Source organism: Pelophylax lessonae (assembly GCF_965119305.1).
Source record: "Pelophylax lessonae genome assembly, chromosome: 7".
NCBI lineage: Eukaryota > Metazoa > Chordata > Amphibia > Anura > Ranidae > Pelophylax > Pelophylax lessonae.
In genome coordinates, this window is record NC_138774.1 from 6,659,900 (window position 1) to 6,674,572 (window position 14,673).

General features: G+C 46.0%; 1 protein-coding gene across 4 annotated transcripts in view; it reads left to right on the top strand.

The window, feature by feature from the left end:
- The window catches only part of DACH2 (dachshund family transcription factor 2), a 680,850-nt gene that overhangs the window by 359,090 nt on the left and 307,087 nt on the right, over positions 1-14,673 (top strand). For 3 of the 4 annotated variants that reach the window (XM_082263125.1, XM_082263126.1, XM_082263128.1), the window contains one exon: positions 2,348-2,479. The exons of the other annotated variant lie outside the window; for it this stretch is intronic. In XM_082263125.1, coding sequence (XP_082119251.1) covers positions 2,348-2,479 — 132 coding nt within the window. The remainder of the gene's footprint in view (positions 1-2,347; positions 2,480-14,673) is intronic. 4 annotated transcript variants of the gene reach the window in all.

Genomic DNA, 14,673 nt, shown 5'->3' on the forward strand with positions numbered 1-14,673 from the left:
ATTCCTCATTTCTTACTACATTGGCGGTTTTATTTCATAATAAACACAAATCATGAAATTATATCATTCTATAAACACATAATTCTATATTCCGAGACCCTCTTATGATCGCCGTCCTCCCCAGATGTCTCATCATTTTTTATTTGTTTAGCCAATCAGAAGTGACCCCTAAATCCGGCCCTATCTAATACCGGGGGCCCCTTCTCCTCGCTGCACGCAGTGAATCAATGTTTCCGGATGGGCTCCGTTTCAATTATTTTAATTCAGACTGTTATTAGTTGCAATGTGTTGACTGTAAATGTAATTAAGTGTTTTGTTCTAATATCAAAATGCGTCAGTTCAGCGAGTCACCATTTCATTAGATTAATTGCAGAGCTCCATTCTCCGTCTGTTAATTTAGCTGTTTGCAGTTTTGACAGCGAGGCTTTCACAGTAATAGCGCAAGACGGGACGGTACAATCAATTAGATCTATTGTAGCATTGTTCCATCGCTTATTGTTCCTCTCTGCTGTCACTTTTGTTTTTTTTTTCTCCGGAGCGAGTTTTACAAATCAACTCCAATCCGATAGAAAACAACACAGCTTTATATCAAAGAGCGAACAACAATGCGGGGGGAAGGCGGAGGGCATTGGAGTGTAAGCTCCTCTGGTGCAGAGACTGATGTGACTGGCTGAGTCATCGGTGTACAGCGCTGCGGTATATGTCAGAGATATATAAATGTATAATAATAATAAGTGTGTGACTGTGGGGGAGGGGACATTAGAGTGTAAGCTCCTCTGGTACAGAGACTGATGTGACTGTGGGGGGGGGGGGGGGGGACATTAGAGTGTAAGCTCCTCTGGCACAGAGACTGATGTGACTGTGGGGGAGGGGACATTAGAGTGTAAGCTCCTCTGGTGCAGAGACAGATGTGACTGTGAGGGAGGGGACATTAGATTGTAAGCTCCTCTGGTACAGAGACTGATGTGACTGGCTCAGTGATCTGTGTACAGCACTGCGGTATATGTCAGAGCTATATAAATGTATAATAATAATAGTGTGTGACTGTGGGGGACATTAGAGTGTAAGCTCCTCTGGTACAGAGACTGATGTGACTGTGGGGGGACATTAGAGTGTAAGCTCCTCTGGTACAGAGACTGATGTGACTGTCTTAGTGATCTCTGTACAGCACTGCAGGTATATGTCAGAGCTATATAAATGAATAATAGTATGTGACTGTGGGGGGGGGCATTAGATTGTAAGCTCCTCTGGTACAGTGACTGATGTGACTGTGGGGGGACATTAGAGTGTAAGCTCCTCTGGTATAGAGACTGATGTGACTAGCTCAGTGATCTCTGTACAGCACTGCGGTATATGTCAGCGCTATATACATGTATAATAATAATAATAGTGTGTGACTGTGGGGGGAGGGGTGAGGAACATTAGATTGTAAGCTCCTCTGGTACAGAGACTGATGTGACTGGCTCAGTGATCTCTGTACAGCACTGCGGTATATGTCAGAGCTATATAAATATATAATAATGTGTGACTGTGGGGGGGGGGGGACATTAGAGTGTAAGCTCCTCTGGTACAGAGACTGATGTGACTGTGGGGGGACATTAGAGTGTAAGCTCCTCTGGTACAGAAACAGATGTGACTGTCTTAGTGATCCCTGTACAGCACTGCTGCGGGTATATGTCAGAGCTATATAAATGAATAATAGTATGTGACTGGGGGGGGGGGGGGGCATTAGATTGTAAGCTCCTCTGGTAGAGTGACTGATGTGACTGTGGGGTGACATTGGAGTGTAAGCTCTTCTGGTACAGTGTGACTAGCTCAGTGATCTCTGTACAGCGCTGCGGTATATGTCACAGCTATATAAATGTATAATAATAATAGCATGTGACTGTGGGGGGAGGGGGGAGAAACATTAGAGTGTAAGCTCCTCTGGTACAGAGACTGATGTGACTTGCTCAGTATTTCTGTACTTCACTGCAGTACATGTCAGAGGTATATAAATGTATAACAGTGTGTGACTGTGGGGGGATAATAAAAGTGTAAGCTCCTCTGGTTCATAACTTTATGTGATCTCTGTATAGCACTGGGAATACTGTCAGTGGTATTTGGTAAGAAAAATAAATGACACATTTATTTGAATGTAAGTGTTGTAATTTAATAAATGTGTTTCCTTCTATTATTACATATACTGTATATTATATTCCTATTATTGGTATTTATCAGATATGAAGTTCTATAACATGTAGATTTTGTTCTATATCTGTCCCCGGGATTCCTCCCATAGATCGGTGGTTTGGTTTTTCAGTCCTCTCCTCGGCTTGTATGATCAGGAACGTTTTTGCTGTTTCAGGTCTCACGGCGGCTGCCATGGCAGAAGCGATGAAGCTGCAGAAGATGAAGATAATGGCGATGAACAGTCTACACGGAAACGGCAGTCAGAATGGAACCGAGTCGGAGAATGAAGAACTCAATTCCAACGCAGGTATGAGACAGAAATCTCTCCTTCACATCAATGCCGCCATGTGTGGAGCTTAGAAACCTTTCTTGATTTTTGGGGTGCAAAAAAATGAGGAAAACCTGACATATGATCGAAAAATATTGCCTCAAATATTTTTCGGTGGACCGCGTTTTAACAGGCGGTGAGGATGATGCCAACTCAATGCCGGCTGAAAATCCTGACCCGTTACACAGCAAACCAGTTGCAGTGTGGTCCCATTTACTGGGTTGAGTTGGTTGGATTCGGCAGCGAATGTGACATGCGGCTACATTTTTGCCATAAAGCAAAGCAACATGGCAGCATGAGGTGAACAGTCCCGAGTGGCTGCCTGTCCTTCTATGGAATGTAAGTTGGCAACATTGTTGCAGATACTTAACATCCCCAATGCTGACCTCATGTATCTCATTATTGGTAACATTGGTAGATAATAATGTTTTGGACATCTGATTGCAGTCTTGGTATCTCTATTAATATACTTTATTTTCTTTTCTTTTCTTGGTACACTGTTATCCTATCAGCTCACTATAGGAAATATGGCTGATGAGTGGAGTTTTGCTGAGGTGGGAGCTCTACCATAATTAATATATTGGGAGAATGAAACTACTTTGAAACTATAGGGGGGTCTCCCTTTAGCTGCACATCTATACAATCCCATGGATTGATGGTTAGTGGCAACCTCAGCCTGGACTCCCACCAAGCGTCTCCACCCCTCTCAGCTTATTCATGGGGAATACTTAGTAATTATACTTCTCAAAGAGTTGTGTTCCAATACAATCCATCCATCCATCCATCCATCATTCCTTTCAAAGAGTCCACAAATGGAATGATAATATCCTCACCTGTTTTGCTGAGGTGGGAGCTCTGCCATAGTTAATATACTGGGAGAATGAAGCTACTTTGAAACTATAGGGTGGTCTCCCTTTAGCTGCACATCTATGCAATCCCTTGGATCGATGGTTAGTGGCAACCTCAGCCTGGACTTCCACCAAGCGACCCCCCCCCCCCCCCCCCCAGTGCTGTATCTTGGCCTAGGCCAACAAGGCCCAGGCCTAGGGCGGCACTTTGCAGGGGGGCAGCAAAAAAGCTGCACCCCGCACGAAACAAAAACAGCCTCCTCCAGGCTCCCGCACAAAAAGGGTCCCCGTCGGCTTGCACTACACTTTTAGTATAGTGCCAGTTTCATGGGGCGAATTGGGCCAGAAGGCAGGGTCCAGGAGGCAAATCAGTCTGGCACCCACATAAAGCGGTCACACTGCTACCTGCCGGTATGATAATACAGGCGGGTAAGGACATTTGGACAGACCGCAGGCTGCCAACCACACTTAATACAACTGGTCCGACGGCCCCCAATGCTAATAAGTGTGGCACTGCAGCTTAATGCTCCGCCTACCCTCCTCCACCCCCAGGTATGGCAGGCATCATGTCAATAATATTTTTTCTATTTCTTTAAACATCCTTGTCCTTGAGCGAGCATATTGAATTGCATCATATACAATTAAGACATTTAATTGTATATGATGGCAATAATATTTTGGACCTGCTCACCTCCATATGTGCTATCACAATATATCACTGGGTTAGTAAGATTACTGCAATCTTATAAGATATTTGGACTTTTTTTGCTGCCACTGATTTTCACTTATTTGTATAATGACTATGGACGTCCTAGTCATTATACAAAGAAGTGAAATATTCCTAGAATTACAATCAGTGGCAGCAAACACAAGTCCAAATATCTTAGGCTGCACTAATGGGCACTGATAGGCTGCACTGGTGGCCACTGATGGGGCTGCACTGGTGGCCACTGATGGGGCTGCACTGGTGGCCACTGATGGGGCTGCACTGGTGGCCACTGATGGGGCTGCACTGGTGGCCACTGATGGGGCTGTACTGATGGCCACTGATGGGGCTAATACTGATATGCTGCACTGATGAGGTTGCATTGATGAGCAGTAATGAGGCAGCACAGATAAGGCTGCACTGATGAGGTTGCATTGATGAGCAGTAATGAGGCAGCACAGATAAGGCTGCACTGATGAGGTTGCATTGATGAGCAGTAATGAGGCAGCACAGATAAGGCTGCACTGATGAGGCTGAACTTATGGGAACTGATGAGGCAATAGGCACTGATACACTGTGGTTGTGGTTTACAGATGACAGAATGGGTCATAAACAGGAAGGGTGTGGCCTTTACAGGAAGGGGTCATATTTAAATTAGGGGGTGCGCAAGTTTAGTCAGGCCTAGGGCAGCACAAAACCTAAATACACCACTGCCCCCCCTCCCCCCCCCCCCCGAACACATTTCTCCATCCCTCTGAGCTTATTTATGGGGATTACTTAGTAATTATACTTCTCAAAGAGTTGTGTTCCAGTACAATCCATCCATCATTCCATCCAAAGAGTCCACAAATGGAATGATAATATCCTCACCTGTTTTGCTGAGGTGGGAGCGCTACCATAGTTAATATATTGGGAGAGTGAAGCTACTTTGAAACTAAAGGGGGTCTCCCTTTAGCTGCACATCTATACAATCCCATGGTTAGTGGCAACCTCAGCCTGGACTCCCACCAAGCGACCCCCCTAACGCATTTCGCTCCATCCCTCTGAGCTTAATCATGGGGATTACCTAATAATTATACTTCTCAGAGTTGTGTTCCAATACAATCCATCTATCTATCCATCATTTCATCCAAAGAGTCCACCGATGGAATGATAATATCCTCGCCTTTTTAGAATGAGTTGTAAAAATGGGGTCCCTGATGGTTGGGTATTCCTTTGTCTATCTCCTGTGGTTCCTCTACTACTGGCGGTCTGGCTGTATTTTGGATTATCACATGACCGACAGTGGCGCTTCATTTATGTAAGAAATTCTCTGCATTCATTATTTATTGGTGTTATTTCTATAGTGAAATTCTAATAATTTCCGTACTTATTTTAAGGAGACCTTCACCTTTTGTAACCTGTTGCAGTTCAGCCCCTGCCCAAACTCCCTTCTACTCGCCCTCGCTGTCACAATTTTTGAAACAGCAATATTATATATGAGCGTGTGTTTTTTTCTTTTTGCATAGAAATGATCTATGTGTATGGTACTGAGCTCCTGAAGAAGTGTGAAATTGACGCGAAACATGTCGGGCTAACTGTACCTCAAACATCGGACATGCTACTAGAATGTTGGGTGCCCATTTTTGTTGTTGTTTTATAGGAATGCCCTCTTTGGGGGTTCAAGATTTACATTAGTACTTGTGGATAATAATATCCAACACTTAGGACCGCTGTCCAATTTGGAATTGATGTTCTGTACTAAGGTTTTTTTTATTGAATTTTCATTTTTAAATATTATTGCAATAAAAGTAAACTTTGTAGATACATTTTTTGTAAGGTTATGTTGAGCCACTAAAGTCCATTTTCTCATGCAATCTTACAATTTGATAAAGGCCCAGCTGTTTGGAACTCCACCCACATGACCTCCTCATTCATTCACACCAGTGGCGGAACTACCAGGGTCGCAAAGGTGGCAGTTGCGACCGGGCCCTGGCATTCTGCCACTGTGGGGGAGGCCCCAAGACGGTAGGAAAGGGGCCGCTGCAGAATATGTGAAAGGGCCCCACTTCGGGAGTAAAGAGCCCCGGGACTTATGGAAAGGGCCCTGGCAGTCAGGGGGGCCCTTCATGTTTTCTTTCGCCAAGACACTAAAGCTTCCAGTCACGCATCTGATTATCACAGTACCATTGGCTGCCGCAGTGGTTCTTGGTGAACTATGAGGGCGCTGGTGATCACTCTTGTAGTTTGATTCTTGCTGCAGCCCAGTAAGGCCCCTTTCACACTTGTGCGACCTGAAAGTCACTCGACTTTGACGTGACTGCGACGCGCCTTTGACATGACTTGAAGCAATGCCTTTGTAATCTTGAGGTCTATGGACCTCAAGTCGCATCAAAGTCAGACCAAATTAGTGCAGGGACTACTTTTGAAGTTGCTGTGACTTGAAGTCACACAGAAATGGAACGGTACTCATTGGAAATCAAATCAAGTTGCACAATTGTGAAAGGGGCCTTACTGTCTGTCCGTGTGGGAGGTTTTAGGCTGAAAGCTGGGGAGAGAGTGTGCAGGAGCTTGGCATTGCACCAGAGATTGGCTGATAAAAGCCCGTTAAAAGCAGCTGTATAAAAAAAAAAAATAAATGCATCGTTTTTAACCTGTATTTATTATTATTTTATTTATATATTTATATATATATATATATATATATATATATATATATATATATATATATATATTTTTTTTTTTTTTTATATAAAAAGTGAATTTATCCTTAAATTCATTTTTTTTTTTTTTTCTTTTAATATACCGGTCTCATGTCTCCTGAAGATGCAAACTGCTTGTTTGTGAAACATGTTGATAATTATCCCCATTCCACCGCTATAATCAAACTCCATTAAACAAGAACATTTTCTATATATGTATATTTACTCACCGGCCACTATATTAGGTAAACCTTGCTAGTCCGGGGTTGGACCCCCTTTTGCCTTACTTCTTCGTGGCATAGAGACAACAAGGTGTTGGAATTCCTCAGAGATTTTGCTCCATAGTGACATGATAGCATCACACAGTTGACCCATTCCACCACATCCCAAAGGTGCTCTATTGGATGAGATGTGGTGAGTGTGGAGGCCATTGGTGGACAGTGACCTCATTGTCATGGTGAAGAAACCAGTGGTGAGATGATTGGAGCTTTGTGACATGGTGCATTATCCTGCTGGAAGGAGCCATGAGAAGATGGGGACACTGTAGTCATAAAGGGATGGACATGGTCAGCAACAATACTCAGGTAGGCCGTGGCAGTTTAAACCATGCTCAATTGGTACTAAGGGGCCCAAAGTGTTCGAAGAAAATATCCCCCACACCATTACATCACCACCAGCCTGAGCCGGTGATACAAGGCAGGATGGATCCATGCACCAAATTCTGACCCTACCACCTGAATGTCGCAGCTGAAATCCAGACTCATCAGACCAAGCAACGTTTTTCCAATCTTCTATTGTCCAATTTTGGTGATCTGTGAGAATTGTAGCCTCAGTTTCCTGTTCTTAGCTGACAGGAGTTGCACTTGGTGTGATCTTCTGCTCTCTAGCCCATCTGCTTCAAGGTTGGCTGTGTTGTGCATTCAGAGATGGTATTCTGCATACCTTGGTTGTAACGATCGGTTTTGAGTTACTGTTGCCTTTCTATCATCTGGAACCGGTCTGCCCATTCTTCTCTGACATCAACAAGGCATTTTCCTACGTACAACTGCCGCTCACTGGATATTTTCTCTTTTTTCCCACCATTCTCTGTAAACCCCGAGAGATGGTTGTGTGTGAAAATCCCAGAAATACTCATACCGGCCCGTCTGCCACCAACAACCATGCCACGTTCAAAGTCACTTCAATCCCCTTTCTTCCCCATTCTGAGGCTCAGTTTGAAATTCAGCAAGTCGTCTTCACCACGTCTAGATGTCTAAATGCATTGAGTTGCTGCCATGTGATTGGCTGATTAGCAATTTGTGTTATCAAGCAAATAACAGGGGTACCTAATAAAGTGGCTGGTGAGTGTGTATGTACTTCATACCATTTGATGTCAATGCAATTCAATGGTAAATTCAAATTTGCCTATTTTCTATATTTTGTCCTACTTGCAGATCCTCTCCAAGTCATTAAGGATTTGAGGCTGACATTTGGTAACTTGAACCTTCAGCTCCCTCCACATATTTTCTATGGGATTAAGGTCTGGAGACTGGCTAGGCCACTCCAGGACCTTAATGTGCTTCTTCTTGAGCCACTCCTTTGTTGCCTTTTTGGGTTATTTGGGTCATTGTCATGCTGGAATATCCACCCACGACCCATTTTCAATGCCCTGGCTAAGAGAAGGAGGTTCTCGCCCAAGATTTGACAGTACATGGCCCCCGTCCATCGTCTCTTTGATGCGGTGAAGTTGCCCTGTCCCCTTAGCAGAAAAACATCCCCAAAGCATAATGTTTCCACCTCCATGTGTGACGGTGGGGGATGGTGTATTTGGGGTCATAGGCAGCATTCCTCCTCCTCCAAACACAGCGAGTTGAGTTGATGCCAAAGAGCTTGATTTTCGTCTCATCTGACCACAAAACTTTCACCCAGTTCTCCTTTGAATCATTTAGATGTTCATAGGCAAACTTCACACGGGTCTGTACCAGTGGTGGCTGGTGCTCAAAATTTTTTTTTGGGGGGGGGGGGGGGCGCAAAAAGAAAAATGTAATGGGTATTTCTTTGCAGCAAAAAAACGCGGTAAAAAATTGCGTGACTTTGAGGTCATGGTACAGGCATGGCACAGATGATGGTATAGGCATGGCACAGGTTATGGTACAGGCATGTCACAGGTCATGGCACAGGTGATGGTACAGGCATGTCACAGGTGATGGTACAGGCATGTCACTGGTCATGGTACAGGCCATGGTACAGGTCATGGTATAGGCATGGCACAGGTCATGGTATAGGCATGGCACAGGTCATGGTATAGGCATGGCACAGGTCATGGTACAGGCATGTCACAGGTCATGATACAGGAGATGGTATATGCCCCCTTTCAATGCAGAGACCAGCGTGCATGCCCCCTTTCAATACAGAGACCAGTGTACATGCCCTCTTCAATGCAGTGACCAGCGTACATGCCCCCTTTCAATTCAGAGACCAGCGTACGTGTCCCCTTCAATGCAGAGATCAGCGTGCGTGCCCCCTTCAATGCAATGAACGTTGTGCCATGCCCCCTTCAATGCAGAGTTCAGCGTGCGTGCCCCCTTCAATGCAGAGTTCAGCGTGCGTGCCCCCTTCAATGCAGAGTTCAGCGTGCCGTGCCCCCTTCAATGCAGAGTTCAGCGTGCCGTGCCCCCTTCAATGCAGAGTTCAGCGTGCCGTGCCCCCTTCAATGCAGAGTTCAGCGTGCCGTGCCCCCTTCAATGCAGAGTTCAGCGTGCCGTGCCCCCTTCAATGCAGAGTTCAGCGTGCCGTGCCCCCTTCAATGCAGAGTTCAGCGTGCCGTGCCCCCTTCAATGCAGAGTTCAGCGTGCCGTGCCCCCTTCAATGCAGAGTTCAGCGTGCCGTGCCCCCTTCAATGCAGAGTTCAGCGTGCCGTGCCCCCTTCAATGCAGAGTTCAGCGTGCCGTGCCCCCTTCAATGCAGAGTTCAGCGTGCCGTGCCCCCTTCAATGCAGAGTTCAGCGTGCCGTGCCCCCTTCAATGCAGAGTTCAGCGTGCCGTGCCCCCTTCAATGCAGAGTTCAGCGTCCTGTATACACCAGCCGCCACTGGTCTGTACATGTGCTTTCTTGAGCAGGGGGAACTCGCGGGCACTGCAGGGTTTAAGTACTTCATGGCGTAGTGTGTTAATGATTGTTTTCTTGGTGACTATGTTCCCAGCTGCCTCGAGGTCATTGACAAGATTCTCGATGACAATAATCATCCATTGGTCTCAAGGTCTGGGTTATTGAGTACCCAGACACTTTGCTGAGCGACATGACCAATCCTCCATTGGTCTCAAGGTCTGGGTTGTCGAATACCCAGACACTTTGCTGAGCAACATGACCAATCCTCCATTGGTCTCAAGGTCTAGGTTATCGAGTCCCCAGACATTTTGCTGAGCGACATGACCAATCCTCCATTGGTCTCAAGGTCTGGGTTATCGAGTCCCCAGACTCTTTGCTGAGCGACATGACCAATCCTCCATTGGTCTCAAGGTCTGGGTTATCGAGTCCCCAGACACTTTGCTGAGCGACATGACCAATCCTCCATTGGTCTCAAGGTCTAGGTTATCGAGTCCCCAGACACTTTGCTGAGCGACATGACCAATCCTCCATTGGTCTCAAGGTCTGGGTTATCGAGTCCCCAGACACTTTGCTGAGCGACATGACCAATCCTCCATTGGTCTCAAGGTCTGGGTTATCGAGTCCATTCTGGGTTCTTTCCCGCAGGCAGAGCATTTAAAACAACTCTGTCGCAGGGAAACATTCTGGATTTACACCTTAGACACCCTCAAACCTGGGGGCCTCAAATGAAGAGACCGAAGTCAACACTATTATAACATATAATACCCCCAAACCCCCTCACACAACATCAAAACATTTTGGCCCCACTGAGCCCTTGTAGTACACCCCCCCTCATTTGTGGGCATAAAAGCCCTACTCCAACATGGCGCCTATAGACCTGAAGAAGGAGCGCATGCTCCGCAACACGTTGCCGTTTACGTCTCTACATCGTGACCAGGAAGTGACATCACGGTCTGTCGGTGTTGATCCCCTGGGTTCCATGAACCCCATCCAGGAATCCCTCCACTGTGAGAGCCAGCGGGGATATCACCACCAAGGACCCCCAGGAATTGTGATGTACAGACGCCTTCGTTTTATTCTACATGCTTTTTACAAGCTTACCCTTGTGAATACATTTGTTTTTTTTATACCTACATTAAAGTTGCCAAACTGTTGCACTTAGAAGGCGCTGTGCTTTTCTCTTCCTGTGCTTCCAATGGGGACTGCAAGCTGACAATTTAACGCACAGCCATGGTCCACTGTTGTCACTATCAGGAAACCCACCCTGATAAACGCCAGAGTAGAAAGGGAGTGTCTGCAAAGAGGCTGCAGGAGATCAGCAGCACTGAGATGTAACAAAGATGAAAATGAGGATTTTATTAAAAAAAAAAAAATTGCAATGGTTTATAACAATTAGTGCACAGAGCAACTAATTGTCATTCAGTTAGGACCTAAAACCTCGTTTTTCAGATGAGCTCTGACCCAAGATATACTTAAGCCTCGTACACACGCAACGATTATCGGCCAACCGATCGGCCGTTTTTTGTCCAGTGTTGTTTTGTTGGTTGGAATGTGCTCTAGACTGCACACGAATGTTATCGGCCAACAAAAACCAACTTCAGAAGTGATGTCATGTGCTGGTTTACTTTCCGTGTGTTTTTTCTTCTCTGAGCATGCCCAGTCTTGCTCATCAGATTTTTGTCTGCCGAAATCTGTACTGACTGACGAAAAAATCGGCCGTTCTGTTGATGGCCAACAAAAATTTAATAGCATGCACACCAGATTTTATTAGACCGAAAAGTCTGAGTCGGTTGTCGAAAGCATCATACTAACAAGCCGAAAATCGGCCGATCGGACGTTGGCCGAAAATTCCCGGCCAACTATTGACGCGTGTGTACGAGGCATTAGAACAAAAGCAGTTGGTTGAACACGTCTGAAAATCATTGCTACCCACAAACCCTTCGATATTTGGCGTTGTTGGTGACTCACCTGGCTGCCTGCGGTCATCTCAGTAATGCGCCTCGGCTGCATTTATTCCTCAAAAATGACTTTAAGATGAAATTATAATATTCCGCATTTAGTGAGTGTAACGCTGACGGGACGCCATTGTTTCTGAGCTGTCACAGCCGATTACGGGACGCTTCTTCACCATTTTCATTGCAATTCGATGCCGTGACAGCTGATCCTGCCCTTCAGATCTTAATTGTTATTGTTTTAGAAGCAGTCGCTCAAAATGCTAAAATATCTTTTTTTTTTTTTTTTCTAAACATTGAGTCGGATCACGTTCAGTTATTCACTCACGTCGCCTCCGAAATGCTGAGCACAACTGATGTAAAAGGGATTATTATTTTTATACTTTAATTATTATGATAATTACGGAGCTGAAATATTACAATGTATCCAAACCCAATAAAAAAAATTGTAAGATTGTAGCTGAGCGGTGCTGGGATGTGGCGGCTGCATTCAGTTTCTTTTATCATCTATATTTTCACTTCATATTTCAGGGTGACAGTATAAAAATGAGAGAGAAGAAGAATGGCATAAGGCAGCGTTCCTCTGAAACTGTGCAAAATCTGGAGGCACCCGCAGTCTAAAATGTAAAAACGAAATATTACTGATCAATGGGAAACCTGAGCCTGGGACAGTGCAGACAACCACCTTGATGAAATTACCTTCACATCGGCCCCCTATCAAATCAGTGCCCCCATCACATCAGAGGTCCCCAAATACATTATAGCCCCCCCCCCCCCATCACATTTGTGACCTCCCATCACATCAGTGGTTCCCAAATACATTATAGCCCCCCCCCCCCCCATCACATTTGTGACCTCCCATCGTATCAAAGCTCCCTCCACAACATCAGATAATCCCCCCATTACATTACAGGACCCCACCCACCCCATCATATCTGAGGTCCCTCCCACCTCCCGTATTACATCAGGGGTCCCTCCCATCACATCAGAGGTTCCCAAACACAGAGCCCCCCCCCCATCACATTTGTGACCTCCCATCGCATTAAAGCTCCCTCCACAACATCAGATAATCCCCCCCCATTACATTAGAGGACCCCCCATCACATCTGAGGTCCCTCCCACCCCCCGTATTACATCACGGGTCCCTCCCATCACATCAAAGCTCCCTCCATAACATCAGAGAATCCACCCATCACATCAGAAGGTCCGCCAATCAGATAAGATGATCCCCCCCTCATTACATTAGAGGACCCCCCCATCACATCTGAGGTCCCTCCCACCCCCGTATTACATCAGGGTCCCTCCCATCACATCAGAGGTTCCCAAATACATTATAGCCCCCCCCATCACATTTGTGACCTCCCATCACATCAAAGCTCCCTCCATAACATCAGATGACCCCCCCCCATTACATTAGAGGACCCCCCCCATCACATCTGAGGTCCCTCCCACCCCCCGTATTACATCAGGGGTCCCTCCCATCACATCAGAGGTTCCCAAACACAGAGCCCCCCCCCCCAATCACGATTGTGACCTCCCATCACATCAAAGCTCCCTCCATAACATCAGGGTAACCACCCATTACATCACAAGGTCCGCCAATCAGATAAGAGGACCCCCCATTACATTAGAGGACCCACCCCATCACATCTGAGGTACCTCCCACCCCCCGTATTACATTAGGGGTCCCTCCCATCACATCAGAGGTTCCCAAACACAGAGCCCCCCCCCCCCCCTATAACTTTTGTGACCTCCCATCACATCAAAGCTCCCTCCATAACATCAGAGAATCCACCCCGTCACATCAGAGGGTCCGCCAATCAGATAAGATGACCCCCCATTACATTAGAGGACCCCCCCCCCATCACATGTGAGGTCCCTCCTATCACATCATAGTCCCCCTTCTTCACATCAGAGGGCCCCATCAACACAACAGAGGTCCCCTGTATCACATCAGAGGTCCCCCATCACATCAGAGGTCCCTCATCACATCAAAGTTGCCCCTGTGTCGTCGGAGGTTCCTCCATCATACCAGAGGTTTGGTCACAAGTAGCATGGCAGAGGGTGGGAGATGGAAGAGGTCTGGAGGAGGTGGATTCTTCTGATCGTTCTATATTTAGGATGTATCCGGTCTATAAACCAGAGGCTCTGGATGGACAGTTGGATAAATGGTTCTAAGTTTAGGATATATCCAGTCTATAAACCAGAGGCTCTGGATGGACAGTTGGATAAATGGTTCTAAGTTTAGGATGTATCCATTCTATAAACCAGAGGCTTTGGATGGACAGTTGGATAAATGGCTCTATATTTAGGATGTATCCATTCTATAAACCAGAGGCTCTGGATGGACAGTTGGATAAATGGCTCTATATTTAGGATGTATCCATTCTATAAACCAGAGGCTCTGGATGGACAGTTGGATAAATGGCTCTATATTTAGGATGTATCCATTCTATAAACCAGAGGCTCTGGATGGACAGTTGGATAATTGGCTCTATATTTTGGATGTATCTTGGCTAGACTAGACTAAGGGCATTCTATAAGTGCAGCGCCTTCTTGCACCATGTACTGATGTAGAGGGCAGTGCTTTCTGTATCAATAAAAACCACCAGCCCAGATTAAAGGCCGAGGAAAAAAACCCTAAAGCATTATATGACTGACCCGAGGACTCAGGAAAAGGGAAGCAGGGGTCTCTCTGCTGAGGTCCGACCCCCCCCCCCCACTACTGAGTCAGAGTTACACCTTTCCAATCAGCATTGGGCAGAATATTTGCTGAATAGAGATCTCTAGCTCTGAATCAGCAGAGGGCATGGTAGAGAGATTACTGCTTCCACACAGGGAGGAACGGTCTTTCTCTGCAACGTTCTGGGAAGGACAGGCTTTTCTAATCTTTCAATAA